General features: G+C 34.2%; 1 protein-coding gene across 1 annotated transcript in view; it reads right to left on the bottom strand.

The window, feature by feature from the left end:
* Polr3B (RNA polymerase III subunit RpIII128) overlaps positions 1-20536 on the bottom strand; it is a 494506-nt gene that overhangs the window by 260967 nt on the left and 213003 nt on the right. The window contains exons 14-15 of the mRNA XM_090412337.1: positions 15294-15447; positions 5381-5554 (exon numbers count right to left, since the gene is read on the bottom strand). Of these exons, the coding sequence (XP_090268463.1) occupies positions 5381-5554; positions 15294-15447 (328 nt within the window). The remainder of the gene's footprint in view (positions 1-5380; positions 5555-15293; positions 15448-20536) is intronic.

The following is a 20536-nucleotide window of genomic DNA, read 5'->3' as shown; positions in this document are numbered from 1 at the left end:
TGGATGTCGATAGAGCATGGGAAGTGGTCAAGGAGCATTTACAGGAGATTATGGCTGATTGTATACCTAGGGTCCAAATAGTAAAACAAGTAGGGGTTAAATGGATGAATAACACCATTAAGTTTGAGCTGCAAAAAAAGAAACAACTGTGGAGGGAATTTAAAGAAAGAGGTGACCTGCAGGCACACGAATGGTATAAAGTGCAGGCCAGAAGGGTAACGAGTGTGGTAAAAAAAGCAAAAGCAGATTATGAAAGGAAACTAGCTATGCAAGCTAAAGAAAATCCCAAACAGTTCTTTCAATATGCTGCAAGCAAAAAAAACAACTGTACACGGCAAAATGATTTTAAGGAATGATGATGGTAAGGAGGTCACTGAATCAGTCGATATAGTGGAGTTATTGAGTGCGCACTTTGCAAAAGTATATCATCCAGGTGGTGATGACATTGAAAAAATGAAGGAACCATTAGTTTATACGGGAATTGTGATGAATGAAGTGGAGGTGAATAGTCTATTACAGAACCTTAATGTGAATACACCTGTGGGATTGGATGGTATACCAGCACAGGTCTTGCGTGAAGCAGCTAAAGAATTATCAGTGCCCTTGACCATGTTGTTTAATCTGAGTCTCGGGTCTGGTTTAGTCCCAAAGGTGTGGAAAGAGGGGAAAATAGTTCCAATGCATAAAGGAAGATCCAAGACTACGGTTGCAAATTACCGACCAATCAGCATATCAGGAGTCGTTGTCAAGGTCTTGGAGAAAGTAGTTAAGGGAAAAATACAGGAATGGATGGATGAAAATGAGACACTGTACAGAGGACAGCATGGCTTTGTGAAGGGTAGATCATGCCTCAGAAACTTGCTCAAGTTTTATAACACAGTGACAGCTGAACTGGATAAGGGTAATGGGTTTACAGTGATACTGCTGGACCTGGCTAAGGCATTTGACAGGATACCACATGGAATTCTAATCCGTAAACTACAACATATGGAATGGATATAGGGTTGGTGAGATGGATAGGTGGGTGGTTGATGGAGAGATATCAAAGAGTAGTTTATTCAGGAGAGCAGAGTCCAAAAGATGGCCTGTGACTAGTGGTGTGCTGTAGGGTTCTGTTCTTGGATCACTGCTGTTTAATTTGTTCATTAACGAAAGGATCTAAGAGGAACAGTTCATTTGTTCACTGATGATGCAAAGTTGGGTAGGGCAATAGTGAATGCAGAACATGTCAAAATCTTGCAGGACGACTTGGATAGATTGGAGTTCTGGGCTAAGGAGAATGGTTGTCAATTTAATGTGATAAAATGTAAGGTTATGCATTTTGGGGTGAAAATATTAGCAGCAGTATACCACATTGGTGGAACTATACTCCAGGAGATTGATGAGGCCAGGGACTTGGGAGTGTTGGTGGATAGGGAGATGAAGTTTAGGGGGCACATTGCAAAAGTAGCTGAATCAGCTCATCAACTCACTTGGTTGTTGAAAAATACCTTGATGAGCAGAGACAAGCAAGTTATTGTACCTCTGTACTAAGCCTTGATAAGACCTCATCTCGACTACTGTGCCCAGATTTGGTCACCTCGGTTCCTTCTTGATGGGGAGGAGGTGGAGAGGATCCAGAGACGAGTGACTAAGATGATAGTAGGTCTATGGAATGAACCATATGAGAACAGGTTGAAGATTTGTGGGTTGCAGAAATTAGTTGATAGGTGGAAAAGGGGAGATATGATTGAGACATTCAAATTGCTAAAGGGATTAATTCAGATGATATTTTTGAGATCAGGACTGGTGGTGGGAGAACTAGGGGACACCTATGGAAGCTGGGCAAGAGTGTGGTTAGCAGGGTTGTTAGAGCTGGGTTCTTTACTTTTAGAGCGGTAAATGAGTGGAATAAGCTGCCAGAGTCTGTTGTGGGTGCTATGATGGTGAGTGAGTTCAAGGCAAGGTATGATAGATACTATGAGAATGTCGTATAGTTGTGTGGACATGATGTTTAGGGCTCCCTCGATGAGTCTAAGGACTCCCTGGAGTCACCTGTAGTAATAGTAATTAATTTACTAATAATCTGGGAGACAGGAGACAATCATTTTAAGATAAAATTAATATTTGTTTTTCTCTCTCTCTTTATCCAACAATAGATGATGCCAATTAGGACTTTAGTTCCTTGTGTTAACATATTTTTCAACTAATCCCACTATTATACCAAATTATTGCTGTTTCATGTATTGTGACACTGTTCTGCTAAGAAGATGCTGGATATAGTACCAGCAATATATCAGCTGATAAGTTAAGACAGTGATTTTCAACCTTTTCCATAATATGGCACACCTAGACTAATTATTAAAATTCTGCGGCACACTAAAAAAAAATTCTTTTAATTTTTTTGATGATCTGGCAAAAAATAGGAATAATTTTGATTGATTTACACACACAAGAGGGAAGACCAGACACTAATAAATAAATGCACAAATTACGACATTATTTCTTTCAATTAATATGTTTTCATAAATCTCGCGGTACACCTGAAGACCTCTCGCAGCACACCAATGTACCGCGACACACCGGTTGAAAATCGCTGAGTTAATAAGTTAAATAAACCTGCATGTACTGCTAACACATAAGCCTTTCTACTTGTTTGAGAATTATGCCTAATGGTTTACAATAATCTATGCCATATCTGAGATAAAGTTATTCAATTTTACATACATTTATATATATACAGGGCCGCGCCAACCCGAGGGTGCAAAGGGTGCACCACACCCAGGCGGTAAGAAACAAATATCAAATATTTATTTTATGTATTTTAACGGGAAAACATGAAGGGAAAAATTCAAGGTCTCCAAAAGAGAATATTAGATATGAACCTGAGAGCGTTTTACGTATCATGTGCCGCTCATATGCTTAATCTAGTTGTAAATTATGCTGTAAGTGTTTCGCATGAAATAGAAAATTTTTTTTTTCATTAATTCAGGAAATATGTAATTTTTTTTCTAAATCAGCCTATTGTTGGAAAATTTTAAAAGAGGTATGACCAAGTTTTACTGTTAAAAAGTTTGTGATATGAGATGGTCAAGCTGCATAGATGCTGTAAAAGCTTTAATTTATAATTTAGAAAAAATATATGATGCTTTATACATTTTATATTAAGATAAATCAAGAGATAGCGACACAAGGAATGAAGCTGAATCATTATTATAAAAAATTAAATCTTTCAAATTCATATGTTCTCTTGTTATATGGCACCAAATCTTATTGAAAATTAAAGTAATTTGATGCAAAAAACAGACGTAATTATGTCTACAATAATGAAAATGTGATAGACCTAAAAAATTATTTAAAGGATTGTAGAACAGATGAGGCATTCAAAAATATGTTAGGGGAAGCAACCGAAATTGCAAATACAGTGGATTGTAATCCAATTTTTCCTTGTATGCCAATAGTCAGACCTCGGAAACAAAAAGATTATTCTCATATGAAAGTGAAGATGAAGTTATTGAATCGCAAGAACAAAATTTCAAAGTCAATTTTTATTTAGTAATAATTGATATAGCTATTTCAAAACTTGATGAAAGATTTACATTATCAAAAGAACAATGATATTTTTGAATTTTTAAATGATATTTATTTATTAAAACCAATGGAGAAAAAAGAAAAATCGTAAAGATTTGGAGATAAAATTGACAGATAGTAAAGATTCTGATATAAACTCCTTGGAATTATGCGAGGAAATAGAAAATATTTTAATCTATCTTAATCTGAATATGAACACATTTTCGGTACTTGAGTATATATTTTCGAATGATCTTAGTGTTTTCCCAAATTTGTCAATAACACTAAGAATTTATTTAACAATACCTGTGACTGTTGCAGCTGACGAAAGATCCTTTTCAAAGCTGAAAATTATAAAAAAATCACCTCCACAGTAAAATGACACAGGATAGACTCAACAATTTAAGTCTTATTAGCATAGAACATCAAGTTGCTACTAATTTAGATATGGAGGATATAATAAATGATTTTGCTACAAAAAAATCACGTCAAGTAAATTTTACATAAAGGCATGTACAATTAATCTTTGTTTATATTAAGAAATAATTGTTGTTCTTTTTTTGTTTGTTTTTGAAAAAATGTTAAAAATAACTATACGAAACTATGTATTCTGTGTTTTTAATAAATAAGACGTAACTTTTGGTTAGCAAAAATTGTTATTTTATTTATTGTAGTAAATGCTACATGCAATTTCTTTTAGTTATTTTTTTATGGGGTGGCCGATAAAAGTTTGCACCCAGGCGGCAAATACCCTTGGCATGCCCCTGTGTGTGTGTGTGTGTATATATATATATATATATATATATATTATATAATATAATTTGCCCATTATCATAATATTGGGAGTCAATACTGACCCTACTGGGAATCTTTGTTGTAACAGTTTATAATGTATATCTGAAATATAGGCATGCATTATTTATTCAAAATTTTGTCATGTTTATTCAAAATTATAAATCTAAAAAGTGCGTTATATACTTAAGAGAGTGTTGAATAATATGCTCTGCTAATGAATTTTATCAGTTTCTGCTTACTGAAATGAAAACCTGTTGCAGCCAAATTCAACACATTTAAAAAAAAAAAAAAGGGAGAACCAAAATTCTGTAGAATATGCTATGGTTAAGAAAATTCACTGTAATAAGCTACAATTATTATTTTGTTCTTACAAGTTTACAATCCTGAGAGATGACTTTATATTTTGTCTTCTTCTTCTTCTTCCTATCATGGAATATAGGCCATGTGGCCTGTTCTGGTCTCATGCCATCTCTTTCTTGGTCTTCCGATTCTTCTTTTCCCACTTATTTTGTATCTGTATAATATTTTTGGTAGTCTGCTGTTGTCCATTCAATTTAAATGTTCTAGCCATTTTTGTTTATACTGTCTTATGTAGTAATTAATTGGTTTGATTTTTAGGGATTGTAAGATTTCTTCATTTGTTTTGTGGTCCCACTTGGTATATCCAGCTGTTTTTCTGAGGAACTTCATTTCTGCTGTTTGAATTCATTTTTCATCTTTCCTTTTCATGGTCCATGTTTCGCTTCCGTATAGTAGAGTTGGTTTTGACAAGACATTATATAGTCTGATTCTAGTGTGTTTTTGTACCAGGGATGGCTTAAATATACTATTTATTATGCCATTTACTTTGACAAAGTTTGATATTTTAGTGTCTATGTCTTTTTCTTCTTCGTATGATAGATCACATCCCATATATTTTGTATAATATGAATTATGTTCATCTAAATCAAGAACTAATTGTCTCAATAAAAGTCACTTTCAATGATGCCAAAATATGCATTATAAAATTTAGAAAATGATAATACACTGTACAAACCTCTTGACATCGGTTACATATAAAGCAATGAAACTGTCATTTTCCTCATTAACATCTAAGTATTCCACTAATCCTTCTCTCAGAAAGTCTTCAAAAAATCTTACTCCTTGATTTAGTTCTTCAATATGCTCACTTGTTACCATTGGCTTTCCATTTTTCACAATAATATATGGACTGAAAATATATAAGAATACACTATTATTACTGCAATTATAGAAATATCTGTATTTTTAATAAGTGCTTTTAAAAGATGTACCTATTCTCAAATATCTATTCAAATAATTTGGTTTTGGGTTTGAAAATACATTGTAAGTGGTTGGTGTATTCAGCACTTGTGTAAAACTGGTGATTTTTTATATGTTTCATTGCATTTTATCCCTTTAGAGAATTAGTGTTTTATAGTATATTAGTGTTGATTTTTGTGTTTTTTGAGTATCTAGAATTTTTATAATATATTTTTAATAAGATATTGCAATATTAAATACAGTTTGAAATGGTGCCCAAAATGCACAAGAAATGGAATGCTAATAAGAAGTAAAGTCAAGAACAAGAAAGTTGGTCCTACTAAAGAGGATGTTGGAGAGCATACTGAAAATGATTTAACCAATGCCAAAATCGCAAAGTTAAAGCAGATTATTGGACAGGTGATGACAAATTACAGAAAATCAACTGGCATTTAAAATAACATAGAGAAGATAAGAAAATTAAGTAGCAAATTGAGAAACATCATAGCATGGACTCAGGTAAGTAACTGCTTAACAAAAATCAGATAAGTAACGTTGATTGTAAAAAAAATGATATTATTTGGCATAGTGATAAAACATGCCACTGATGAGTAGGTTGTAATTTTAAGTTTTCCTGCAGCAAAATTTAAAAATCTAACAAATGCAATTGAAAAACAGAAAAGAAAGCAAAAGGGGTTGTAATTCTGGTAAGTATGAACAACTTAACTAACAATAAGTTCAGCATGAGAGGGGATATGAAACGTTTGTTGGAAGAAGCAGGAGTGAAGACTGAGAAACTGAAAATCACAAGTATATTACCTAGATATGATAGAAATGGGCAACATAATAAAAGATTACTGAAAAGTAAAATAGATAGAATGTGCCGATACACAAAAAATGCTTGGTTGGAAGAAAAAGTAAAAATGTCTGAAGAAGCCAATAAAAAGAATAATAGCAAGACTGTATATAAAATTATAAAAGAATTAACAAAAATACCCCAAAATAGACCACTAAAAATGAAAGATAAAATAAAGATAAAATCTCTTGAATCTTGAATTGAATTTCATATTGAAAAGAATAACATGTAAGAAAGTTTTAAAGCGAATAAAAGTTCAGCAGCTCTCAGATGTGAACTGTAGACTAAAATACAGAAATATTATTGAAAAGAAAATGAAAGAGTTTGAGAACAGGAATCAAACCTTGGAGATTCAGTGGCAAACTCTGAAGGAAACATTGATTGATTCTGCCAGAGAGGCATATGGTGAGGTTGTGTGCAAGGATAAAAAAATCAGAACTCCCTGGTGGACACAGGAAGTTAAAGAGGCAGTGAAGGAAAAGAAGAAAGCATATCAAAAGTTCCTGGCAAATAAGTCAGCTTTTACTCTTACAGAATACAGAGACAAATGTAAGAAAGCTAAAGAGTGTGTAAAACTAGCTAAACAAAAGTCATGGGAGGACTTTGGCAAGAATATAGAAAATAAATATCAAGAAGGTGGCAAAATATTCTGGAGGTTGTTGAAGAAGCTTAGGAATGGAGGAAAGAGTGCTGTAAAAGGAATTAGAGATGATAAAGGTGAAATGAAAACAGGAGAAAAAGATATCCTTGAAGTATGGAGTAATTACTTTGAAAAACTGCTCAATGAAACAAGCAGTGATGACAACACAGTGATAAAAAACACTGACCAGGCATGCAGTCAGGAATACATATCCATACTTGAAGTAGAAAAAGCCATCAAAGGCTTGAAATGTGGAAAGGCAGCAGGAGTAGATGATATTCGACCAGAAATGCTGAAGTATGGTGGTATAAGAGTCTTACAGTGGCTGCACTGCATAGTTCAGAAAGCCTGGACAGAGGGACGAATTCCCGATGATTGGAGTAGAGCTCTCATAGTACCCATATATAAAAAGGGAAATAAAACTGAATGTGAGAATTACAGAGGTATTTCCCTACTGAGTGTTCCTGGCAAGATCTATGCAAGTATACTTGAGAAACGGTTGAGAAGAATTGTGGAAGAAAAGCTTGGTGAAGAACAAGCTGGATTCTGGCCAAATAGAGGCTGTCAGGATCAGATCTTCACTTTACGGCAAATAGTCGAGAAAGCATGGGAATATAACAAAGATCTGTATTTAAGTTTTGTTGATTTGGAAAAGGCATATGACAAGGTGCCAAGAGAGAAGCTATTCAATACGCTGCAGTTATATGGTGTCAATGGGGCATTATATCAAGCAATACTTAGTCTTTATTTGAGTTGTGAGTCAGCAGTTAGAATTGAAGGAAGTACAGGAAGATGGTTTAATGTTAAATCTGGTGTGAGACAAGGATGTACATTATCCCCTCTGTTATTCATTATCTATATGGATCACATTATGAAGGAATGTGGTATTAAACCTGATATCAAAATTGGAGATGTTAATGTCAGCTCTTTGCTTTATGCAGATGATGTTATACTTCTAAATAAATCCGCTACAAGTCTGCAAGATTCTCTGACTAAATTGAATAGCTGTTGTAATAGATATGGTATGAAGGTCAGCAATAAAAAGACAAAGACAATGAAAATAGGCAGAATCATTGAAAATGTCAACTGTGTTGTGAATGGAGAACCTGTGGAACAAGTAAAACATTTCAGCTACTTAGGCACAATTTTTACTGAAGATGGTAAACTAAATATAGAAATAGACAACAGAATCAGCAAAGCTGGTATGGCGGGAAGTCAATTGAATAAATTCATATGGAATAAGAAAGAAATTAGTCGGAACACTAAATTAGCTGTATACAAGACAGTGTTCAAACCAATTTTAACTTATTGATCTGAGAGCTGGGTCAGAAGTAAAACACTTGACCAAAGACTAGAGACCCAGATATGAGAGTCCTGAGAAAGATTAGAGGCGTGAACAGATGGCATCAATGGCAATATCATATTAAAAATGAGGATATTAGGAAAGAACTTGACATTGTCAGCATCCAGGAATGCGTTAGCAGAGCTAATCTCAGATGGTATGGTCACTTAAATAGAATGGGAGAGGAAAGATTAGCAAAACAAGTGTTCTCTGCCAGGTTGGCAGGAAAACGACACAGAGGAAGACCAAGATATAGGTGGATTGATACGGTACAAAGTGCCTTAGACGATAGAAATATAAGATCTGATAATGTTGGAGTTTTGACAAGTAACAGACAAGTAATTTGGAGGAAAATTGTAGATAGGAAGTTAGTAATGATGTAATTTTTCATGTAGTACTATCATATCCTGTACACCCCTTGAGGGTACATGGCAGGAATTTGATGATGATGATGATGAATCTCTTGAATCTGAAACAATTCAAGAGATTAAAAACATTTGGAAAGAACATTAACAGATACTTTTCTGGATGGAAGAAGACTGGAAAAAACAAACGAAAAGACAGAAATTGAAAAAGTACTATTTATAATAAAAAAAAAAATTCTGAATGCTATAAGCCAAATGAACTTGTCTAAGTCATCTAGTTATGATGAACTTCCTACTGACCTGGAAATATGGTGGCATAGCAGCCATCAATTTCCTGCTTGAACTTTTTAACAAATACTATGAGGGTGAGCCAAAAAGTTGTGATAATCACTATGAAGGAATTGAGGTAGAACCATGACACTGAAAGCCCAAGTTGTGTATTGTCTGTTGGGTTTCATGAACAGCGTGAGCAAGTGCATTTTCCTGCAAAAGCACTTCTGCTCAGTTTCCCACAGCATTTTTCCTTCACTACTTCCTTCAGAGCTGTTGAATAAACTACTGCTGTAACAGTTTCACCTTTTTTGAGGTACCCGGTAAGGATTACACCATCCATATCCCAAAAGACAATGGCAAGAATCTTCTTGGTTGACTTTTGGGTTTGGAACTTCTTTAGCCGTGAAAACCTTGGTCTCCACTCCACTTACTGTTGTTTGGTCTCTGGGTCATAGTGATGAAGCTATGTTTCATCAACAGTCACAATACAAGCCAAAAAATTTGCACCTGATTTTTCAAAATGACCCAAAATCCCTTGAGATGACAGCAGCACACATTTTTTCTTTTGGTCATCATTCAAACATTTGGGGACCCACTTCGTTGAGAGTTTCTGCATATCCAGATGTTTGGATAATGATCCCCTAACTTGTTCCCTGGATATCCCAGAGTCTTTGCAATGTTCTTGCAAAGTTCTGGATATGCAGAAGCTCTCAACATCATGCACTGCATTGATGTTTTCAGGTGTGAATGCTGTGCATACTGCGCATAAAACTTCCTGACCTGAGAGCATCTGTTATCTCATGATGCCCAGTTTTAAACCTGGCAACTGTTGGATATGCTGGGGCACATTCCCTTAAAGTCTCACACAAAGTTTGGTGTGAATTGCAGTTGCGAACTTTTCTTGCAGCATGAAAAACTTGTCTTCTTATATATCCTAAAAGATAAAGAACAAATTATTACAATTTAATGAAATATGAGGGTTAAAAGATTTTAACATATGTTATTTCTTGTGGTTATATCAGTTGTTTAATGTCATTTTTGTTTTAGGTGTTTATCAGAACTTTTCTGCCCTTCCCCCCCTCATATATATATATACCTGTGAAATTTCAGATGACTGTCAAGCAGGCACCAATTTTCAAAAAAAAAAAAAGAAAAAGAAAAGAAAAGAGAGATAAATAACTGTGTGAAAATTATAGACCCATAACACTGCTAAGTCACAGCTACAAAATATTCTCATGTATTATACAAAGCAGAATCCAGACTTTAATGAATGAGACAATCAAGCAGACCTCAGACCTTGGAGGCCCACCATAGACCATATATTTACAGTTAATAGCCTGGCTGAAGGTACTGCACATACAACGTACCTATAACTTGAAACAAACAATTGATTCCACTGACAGGAACAAAATGATAAACATAATTTTGTTCCTGTCAGTTATGATAATGATGTCAGACTGGCCTATAATTTGAAGCTACAGCCTTATCACCACCTTTGTGCAGTGGAACAATTTTACCCTCCTTCCACTCCCTTGGAACCTGTGCTGTTGCAAAACTTTTATTAACCAAGCATGCCAATGCTACTGCCAGTTCCCTGGAACATTCCCTTAAGATGCATGGTGATATGTCATCAAATCCTATCGCCTTATTAACATCAAGGTTATTTATTTCCTCAAATACCTCCTGCTCACTCACAATTAAGCTATGCTCTCCTATGTCCTCTATATGAAACAGACATAAAGTGATCACTGAATATCTCAACAATGTCTTCTGCAGCAGTTACCATTCTACCACTTTCATCCCTTAACTTCATCTTTCCATGCTCATTCTTCCTTCTACTTGCCACATATCTAAAAAAACTCTCTAGGTTTTTCTTAGCCTGATTTACCAATTTCTGCTTATACTCTACTTTTGTTTTCCTTACTAACTGAGTCACTATCCTGGCTTGTTCTTTGTATTCTTCATGTGACTGATTACCATTATTCATCTTGTACTTCCTCCAAAGGACTTTCTTTTTCCAGATTTCATGCTTAAGCTCCACATTTATCCATTTTACACCTACCTTATTCAGCTTTTTGCTCTTCAGAATACATTCATACATTGATGCTGTTATGTATTTCTTTGTAAGTTCCCATGCAACATTTATTTTCTTACCGCTCAACTCCTCGTTCCATGTTATAGCTCGAAGTTGTCTCCTAAGCTTGTCATAATCACCAGCCTTATAATTCCACATATATCCTCTCCTCGCAAAAGCCTGCATATGACTAGCCACAACAAAGGTGATTACTTCATGATCACTTTCACCAACTGGAAGAAAATGTAAAACCCCTCTAACAATTACATCCTCTGATGAAATGATCAGATCTAGAACTCTTGATCCTCGTGTGCCTTCCTTTACGTGCTGCCTGAGATAGTTATCTCTCAAGAACTTCACTTTCCTTATTCCCAAATGCTATCTCTTCATTCCAATATATACTGCCATAATTAAAATCACCCATAATAATTACCCTTCCTTTGTTCCCTAATCCAAGTTGTTTACACATTTCTTCATCACCACCTTCCACATTCCCAGGCCCATAGCAACATCCAACTAAATATGTCTTCCTCTCAACCTCCACGTTACACCACACTGCCTCATAACCATTGCCACCATTTCTCCCTTTCATGTCTACCTTATGTGGATTTAATTCCCCTGGTATCATCAACAGTACCCCCCCCCTTCCTATCCTCACGAAAAATACTGTACCCTTCCATTAAGGTGAAAATTAAGATGAAAATGAATAAATATTTAAAAATGGCTTTTGTTTGCCTAATGATCAGTAGACAAACAAGAGTCGAATCTAAAAGTTTTTTACCAACTGCTGGATTAATTTGTATAAAAATCATATATATAAAAATTAAGTTATATTTAGGGGACCACAGAATCGATAAGATATGTTTTTTACACAATCACTTTAATAAAATATAAAAAACACTAAATAAAATAATTTGTGTCAAATTAATTATGTTTGTGTTTTCCTTATCTCTTTAAAGTTGCTATTTATGTTTCGAAATAAAAATTTTGATTGTTCATAATTCATACTGATATCACTTTTCTTTAGAATAATTGTTTTTTTTTATTGCTATATTTTATGTTTCAATATAATTTTTGTTTATTAATATTTATTGAGCATCTTTCAAACATAACGTTTTTGAAAATTTAAGAAATAACCAGTAATTGAAAACTCACTAATTTTGCAACTTATGTGCACATTACTGATGGGAAGAATGAAACAATGACAACATAACACACAGTAAACTTTTGGATCAACATATATATATGGACCTACTAAAGGAGAGATGATAATGGATTTCATAGTAACATCATAGGAATTTGTGATAAACTGTATTGATTACTTACAGATCTTGTGTGATAGAAACCTCATTAGGAAAATTAAGACTAAGGGCTTTGATAATTAGAAAGCATCAGTGGTGGAATTTTAAGAAAATAAACTTCAGAGTATGGTAAGAGAGTTATGGATTTAGCAGGAGACAATATTTAATGGAAATAACCCTACATGCTGCATTAACTCTTCTCACCCATTTTTTAAATGCTAACAGTCATGTTCCTTCGTACTGTATTCTGCTTAAATGACCATGCTTCTGCTCGCCCATTCTTAAATGCTAACAATCTCAAGTTTCTTCATTTTTGAATATTATTCTTCCACCAATAATAGATATTTTCATATTCTATGTCAGAAGAGGTAGCAGAAGGTAAAAAAGCTGGCTATACTACTATCCTGGAAGTAACTTGATTAAAACAGAAGCAAAATACCAGAAAAAACATGGAGAGAACACAAAAATATATAACGGAGAGCCTCCAAAGTTCATTCAGTCAGTATTGGCCATGCCCTACAGTTTAAATTACTTGCACTTGATCCTGTCTAGGAAGAAAGGAATCTTTAGCAGGACTAAGAATTTTACAACTGAAAGTCAGGTAGTAGGGTTTTCCTCCCAGAAATTCAGTTGTTTTTGTTTTTTATTCCTGCAAAACAGGAAGACCAGCCAAAAAAACATGTACAATTTATAAATGCAGAACTCAATGTAGACAGGATTTTATCATAAGCAGTAAGCAGGTTTCAAAAAGAAGCAAAATGTTGTTTAGATATTGCACATCAAAGAGTCTGACACCAAAGCAAGAAAGGAAGTGAATGGAATACTAATGAAAAATGGGTAACAATGAATGAATGACTGCTTGCATCCTGATGAGAAAACTTCTGTGGATGAGAAACATGTTGAATGTTTATGTCTGATATATATTCTAAGTATATTCTCGTAAATTTTCTAATTTACCAGAATAAACTTAGAAATTTTCTACTGCATATACTTAAAATATTTTAAGTATATGCAGTAGGTTTTTTTTGTTGCAAGATGACTGACCTAACCAGATGTACGTTTATAACTTTTTCTTATTGCAATGATTAAGAGTTAACATTTCTGATGACTTTTAGAATAATCTGAAGAAGTTGTAATCCATATAGGCAGTTCCTGTATGCTGTCACAGTGCTTGATGACTTGTCTCTATTGTATGTGCTGTTAGTCTTTTAAATTAAAGATACCAAAAATTATATACTTGGTTAAATATAAAGAGCTAATAAGCTTCATTTCGGCGATATAAACATTATTTAAATTAAGGGGATATTAAATCCCACATTGTTTTAAAACCGAATAAGAAACTCAAAGATTGCTCACGCTAGTGATCACCGATACTTTATAGTTTACTATATTCGGCATGAAACTCTCTGATTCCAATCTTTGAGTTTCTTATTCGGTTTTAAAACAATGTGGGATTTAATATCCCCTTAATTTAAATAATTATTTACTTGGTTTTATCCATTATCCAAGTGTAAACAAACAAAGTCTGCACCTGAAATATAATCAGGACTGGGGCAACTCATATAGAGAAGCTAATGACCTCACATCACTTGCCTTAGTATCCCATAATGCATATGTATAATGCTCCGTATTACAGGAAAGGTCACTACCCAGACCAGTTTTGACCTTTACTGAATGTTCAAGTACAGGTCAAACTCCAAAAATTCAGCATTGTTCCCCTCAGAAACAGGCTCACCATGCTACTGAAAAGAACTCTCAGAACCGGTTGGCTCTACACCGTGGCAGGCTCACCCCACCACCAAGCAGAGCCGCTCATTTGCTCATATCTCATCCAAGGGGTAACAGCAACAGCCGTGCCTCAGTTAACTTCACAGACTACAGCATTGCCATTCATTACCCCACCACCACCACCCAGGACATGGGTGACAGCAACAACCGAGCCTCGGTTAAAACTTCATGGGCTACAGCATTGCCATTCATCACCCAAGCTTCCAACCAGTTTCGACCTTTGTTAAGGTCTTGTCAGCGGGAGCCAGACCCAAAAGTAATCTCGTCAGTGGGAGCCAGTTCCAGAGATGATACTAAGGTTGAAGTAATGGAGAAGTCATATTTTCATATACGAGTAGTCAAAAGGTGTCGCACCTTATTATTAAAATACTCTGGATTAGAGATAGTTGTTGGAAGTTTTTCCACTTGGTTATACTATAAATTAAAGATACCAAGAAATTATATACTTGGTTTTATCCATTATCCAAGTGTAAGCAAACAAAGTTTGTGCCTGAAATATAATCAGGACTGGGGAAACTTGTATATGGAAGCTAATGGCTTCACATCCCAGTTGCAGTAAAGAGACAGCTCAACAAGTGCCCCATCTCATTGTCCCTAATACAATATTTTTAATGTCTGAAATAGTGTGGGTTCTATAGGTCGATTTTCTTGAGTTTACATGATGAAAAACCCATGCCTGTGCCAGAGATTGACTAACTAGGTAACAAATCGAAAAAATTCTTCTAGTTGACGAGTAGAATTGAACTTAAGTCTATCTTCGGACGGTTTAGCACTGGAGAGTGCAAACACCACCTCCACCGAGCTACATAGGCTTGGAAAAATAAATAAAAATAAAATTATTAGAATAGATTATTATTACATTATAGATATATTAGATTATTATTCATAAAAAATAAATATCTAATCATATATGTACTGTACAAAAACCTCTAAAATTTTTTCAAGGAAAATAAATTACATGATTTTCAAATGTAAATATTCCCATTACTGGTATTTTATTCAAATTGCACTTGGTGTTTTTACAACTATCAACAGAAAGCTAAATCTTACCGACAAAGGCGTCCACCATCACAAGAAATATAAACGCAGCGATGAACATGATTTGGAAATACTGAAACAAATTCATTGATGTAACCAGCCCTTCTCAGAGTACGAAATGTATTCACCAAGCGCCGGTAATCTTTGACTACTCCCAGAATATTACCTAAATAGATAGATAATGTACATACTCATCTTCTAATGTATTCTTATTCCATATATATACAGCTTGTATAGAGCCAGAGGATTTCATAAACTTATTCATGAATTATATATTGTAGCAATGCAAGAGGTGAGGATGGATAGGATAAGAGAAGGTAATTTAAGAAAGACTATGTTTTACTACTTTATGGTAGAAACAATTCTGAGAAACATACACTTGGAACAGGTTTTATTATCAGGTAAAATTTATGATAATATGTGATTTAATATGAAAGATTAAGCAAGCTATGCAAATAAAATAAAATAAAATGGTTCAAGGTAACTTTTATTAATGTATAGTCTTCCTAGAGTTGAGAAAACCATAGCCTGGCACAGTGCCAAGGAGTCAATTCATGTTGAAAGGGAGAAAGGAATAAGGTGATGTATGAATTTGTTACCAACACATGAAATCACATGCTTTATACGTAAAATTTTCCAACTGTTATACAAGCAAAATAGTTACCACTTTAAAAACTAGAATGTTCATAAAAGAAAAGCTAATTTTCTGATGTGTAATAATAAACACTCATCCCATGAAATGCATTGATTATCCTATTACCAGAATAGATTCACCTTCTGCCATGCACAGAAATGTCGAGAGTTCTCTTATCTGTAGTTGGACTGTACATGCACCTGCAGCAGAGAAAATAAAAGATGAATTTTATAAAAAAAATGGAATGAATCCTTGAAAAGATTCACAAAAGCATGTATTTATCCTATCAAGAGATTTCAATACAAAAATTGGAAAAGAACATATAAAAAATTATTGGAAATTAAAGCATTTGTGAAGAAACAAATATTAATGGAAAAAGATGGGTTAACTGACCACATTTAGAAAGTTAATAATAAGTAGTACTATGTTTACGAGGAAGAACATACACAAATAAATATGGAAATCTCCTTATGGATATACATTTAATTAAATGATTGTTAAATAAAAGACAAGGGAATTCATCCAGAGTTACAGAGGAGCAAAGTGTGGCAGCTATTCTTGGGGTGAAAATAAAAAGCAAATAATTTTTAGTACCTGTGAATCAATTAAAATACAATATTAAGAAAATAGATAAAATAAAAATATGAGACTGAATTAAAACGAAAAAATTGAAAAACTAGTGGCTAAAAGAAAATGATAATATTGAAAATATCTAAACTGGAATTCAAAGTAAATTACTACAAAAAAAAAGGGTTTAATAAAGAATGTGAACTGGCGGTAAAGGGGGGGGGGGATACTCAGATTAATAACACAGGCCTGCAAAATTCGAGTCATGAAAAGTTGTCTGGAAACTATTAACTGTTTCTGATTTATTTTTGACTGCTGATTTCAAATATATCTTCCATTTTTCTCTATCACTTAAGGATTTTTCACAAAATGGATTCAATATTACATATTCAATATTACAGTAAAATAGTTTTGAAATGCATTATATTAAGTAAAATAACAGTATTTAAAATTTTCCATAAACATTTTTGGAATGAAAGTATTGGGAAAAAAAATTTTAATTAAAGTAATTAAAGATTAATCTTTAGTAAATAGTTTATATTTCGTTGTGGTGTATTTTTCCTTCAAAGCTTCTTTTTGAACTTTTTCTTTGAAAAAGTTCAAAAAGAAGTCTTCCACAATCCTTTTCCCGGGTCATCTCTGTGCAATATCCAGCAATAGTCCGACATCACGTTGACATTCCACCTGCCCTAATACCTTCTTTCCATCTCCTTGATGTCTTGGTGGAATCGCTCTCCTTGCTCTTCACTGACAGTTCCCAGATTCTCAGGAAAGTAGTCTAAATGAGAGTTGAGAAAATGCACTTTTAAGCTCATGGAGCATCCAAAATCCTTGAATTTCTGTAGCATGTCTTCCACAATCCTTTTATAGTTGGGGTCCTTGTGATTTCCTAAAAATTTGGTCACCTCTTTCAAAGCTTTCCATGCTTCTTTTTCAACAGTTGCCATTTTTTTCTTCAAACAGTTTATCCTTCATAAGTTTCCTGATGTCCGGACCGATAAAAATACCTTCTTTCAATTTTGCTATAGATAATCCCGGAAATTTTGCACAGATGTATTTTAAACACTCTCCTTCTTTCGACAAAGTCTTGACAAATTGCTTCAACAATCCCAGCTTTATGTGAAGCAGGGTAAAAGGATTTTTTCCCAAGCAATCTTTCTCAGAACTCTCATGTCAATCTCCAGTCTTTGATCAAGTGCTTTATTTCTAACCAAGCTCTCTCAGATCCATAAGTTAAAACTTATCTGAATGCTGTCCTGTATACAGCTAGTTTTGTGTTTTGGCTAATTTCTCTCTTCTTCCATATAAATTTATTAAGTCGACTTCTGACCATGCCACTTGCTAATTTTGTTCTGTATTTCCATATTTAAATTACTATAATTTCTAAAAATTGTACATAAATAGCTAAAATGGTTTGCTTGTTCTATAGGGTCTCCATTCAGGATACAGTAGAGGTTTTCAATTTTCATTGCCTATTTTCATTGTCTTTGTCTTTTTATTTCTGATTTTCATACCAAATTTATTACAACAGTTATTCTGTTTAGTCACGACACTGAATCCTGCAGATAAGTACTGATTTGTTTAGAAGTACAACATCTAGTAAAGAGCTGAAGACACTGTTACTAACCTATATGGATAGTGCTATAGATGAGTAACAGTGGTTACTCATATATGTGATCCGTATAGATGGGTAACAGTAGTCACTAACCACTGTTACTCATCTATATGGATCATATTATGAAGGAAAGTAATTTTGACATAAGGTTTAACATTATTTTCCTTCATAATGTGATCAATATATAGATGAGTGACAGTGGTATATCACACCTGATTTAACATCGAAGCATCTTCCTGTGCACCCTTCAGATCTAACTGTTGACTTAAAACTCAAATATAGACAAAGTATAACATGATATAATGTTCCATTTACATCATCATATAGCATTTTGAATAGCTTTTCTCTTGGCACTTGTATGCACCCTTTCCAGATCTAAAAACTTAAATTCAAATCCTTAGAAAATGTCTATTTGACCTGAATCCGGTTTGTTCTTCCCCAGGCTTCTTTCCACAATTTTCTAAGCTATTTCTCAAAGAATACTTGCATAAATCTTACCAGGAACACTTAGTATGGAAATTCCTCTGTAATTTTCACATTGTTTTATTATTATTATTATTTTATTTTTTTATAAAATAAAATAATAATAATAATAATTCATCTGGAATTCGACCCACTGACCAGGTCTTCTGAATTACCAGATATTTACTACTAAAGTTTTATACTTACATATCGGAGGAGCATTTCTAGTCGAATATCATCTTCTCCAGCTGCTTTCCACATGCATATTTTGATGTATTTTTTTGGCTAATTAATTGTAGTATTTACAGTGTGTGGGCTTATTTGTTTATAAAATCATTAAACTTAGATTGAAGTATATGAAATAGCATCAAAAAGAAGATGTGGTGGCTTTGTGAAGTCTGAGTATTTATTACATTATGTTAATAAAGTGTGGATTTTTAAGGCGGATGGAAGGAGGACATGCATGAAGCGTGATTTAAATAAGGAGCTGATGAGCAGTAACATATTGGTGATTGAGTGTGATAGTAGTGAAAAGGAGATGAGAAAAGTGAGTGTTCATCTTATAGCAAAGAGAGAGAGATACTGGAAAACTGCAGCGAATGAACAGTAAGAGAGTTATGAAAAAGCAAACAAGCAATTTGCTGAAAGAAACAATGATGGTAGCATGAACGACATCAGCAATAAGAATGTAGTGAAAGTCAGTGAATGTAGTATGCAGTAAATGACACTACAGAGTGCAGTAAGACAGAGGAAGATGGGAAAGATGGTGAAATGCTAGAAGAGTGAAGGAGGAATGGTAAAGAACATAGCATGAAAGAAATGAACAGAAGTGAGGATATAAGAAAAGAATTGGTAAGGTTGAGGAATGAAATAGAGGCATGTGCAGAGTGAGATAAGATATTCAGAGAAGAAATTGGTAGTTGGAGGTGTAAGAAGGAAGATGCCAGTGGCAGATGAGTCAGAGATGAATGACTGCAGTGAAATGGTGGAAAGTAAAACAGTGCTACATGAGCACTCTATAGCAGACAATGTGAAAATCAAAATATGCCTGAGAGGAGCAGCAATAGGGAGCGTGACCAAGGCTGTGGAGAGGAGAGGATGTATAGGAGTTGATTGTGCTAGTTGGAACAAATGACTCATGAGAAAGTATGAATGAAGTAGCACATGATTTACAAGTGTCGCTAGAGATAGTGAACAAATGAATGTGAAAGGGAGAATAGGCAGTGTGTTGTCAAGCTTTGATAGTAGGGATGAGGAGAAGAGCAATGATTACAAATGTTATGATAGCTGGAATATGTGAAATATGCAGAAAGAGATCTGAGTTTGTTGATGCATGGGATAAATCCAAAGACATAAAAAGAGCTGTTTGATACAGATGGTCAGCATTTGAGTGAGAATAGTAGCATGAAGCTGGATAGATTGTTGATGAGAAGTGGAGGCTACAAACTAAATGGCTACAAACTAAATGGTAGGACTGTGAGTTTGAGATACTACCATGATAACCATAGCTACAATGAAGAATGATGACAAAAGTGGGGCAGCTACGAGTCTGGCAAACCAAGGTAGTACCTCCAGGCACAGAGGGGAAAGGAACATGCATTCCCAATCCTGACACCCACTGAAAATCCACGACGTTCAAAAAACCGATACCTTTCTCAGCTACAATCCAACTATGACCAAAAAGCACCAATTAAGGAAAATTACATGTATTGATACTTGGAATGTACAAGGATTATTACATAAAAGCAAACTGGACATAGTGCAGGATGAAATGAAAAGACAAAACATCGATATAATAGGAATCGCAGAAACACATTAGAAAAACAAGAGACACTTTAGGAATTATAGACAAGTTAACACAAGAATATATTACATTTGCCAAATATTTCAGTCTGAAACTAACAGACTATCTTCAGTGGCTAAATAGGAAAAGTTTTTAACAAGGTGGAATACCAACAAATTTAGTCATCACTCTGA

The sequence above is a fragment of the Typopeltis vanoorti genome, chromosome 22 (genome assembly GCF_054136105.1).
Source record: "Typopeltis vanoorti isolate ZY-2024b chromosome 22, IOZ_Tvanoo_1.0, whole genome shotgun sequence".
NCBI lineage: Eukaryota > Metazoa > Arthropoda > Arachnida > Uropygi > Thelyphonidae > Typopeltis > Typopeltis vanoorti.
This window is presented reverse-complemented; position numbering and strand designations above follow the sequence as displayed.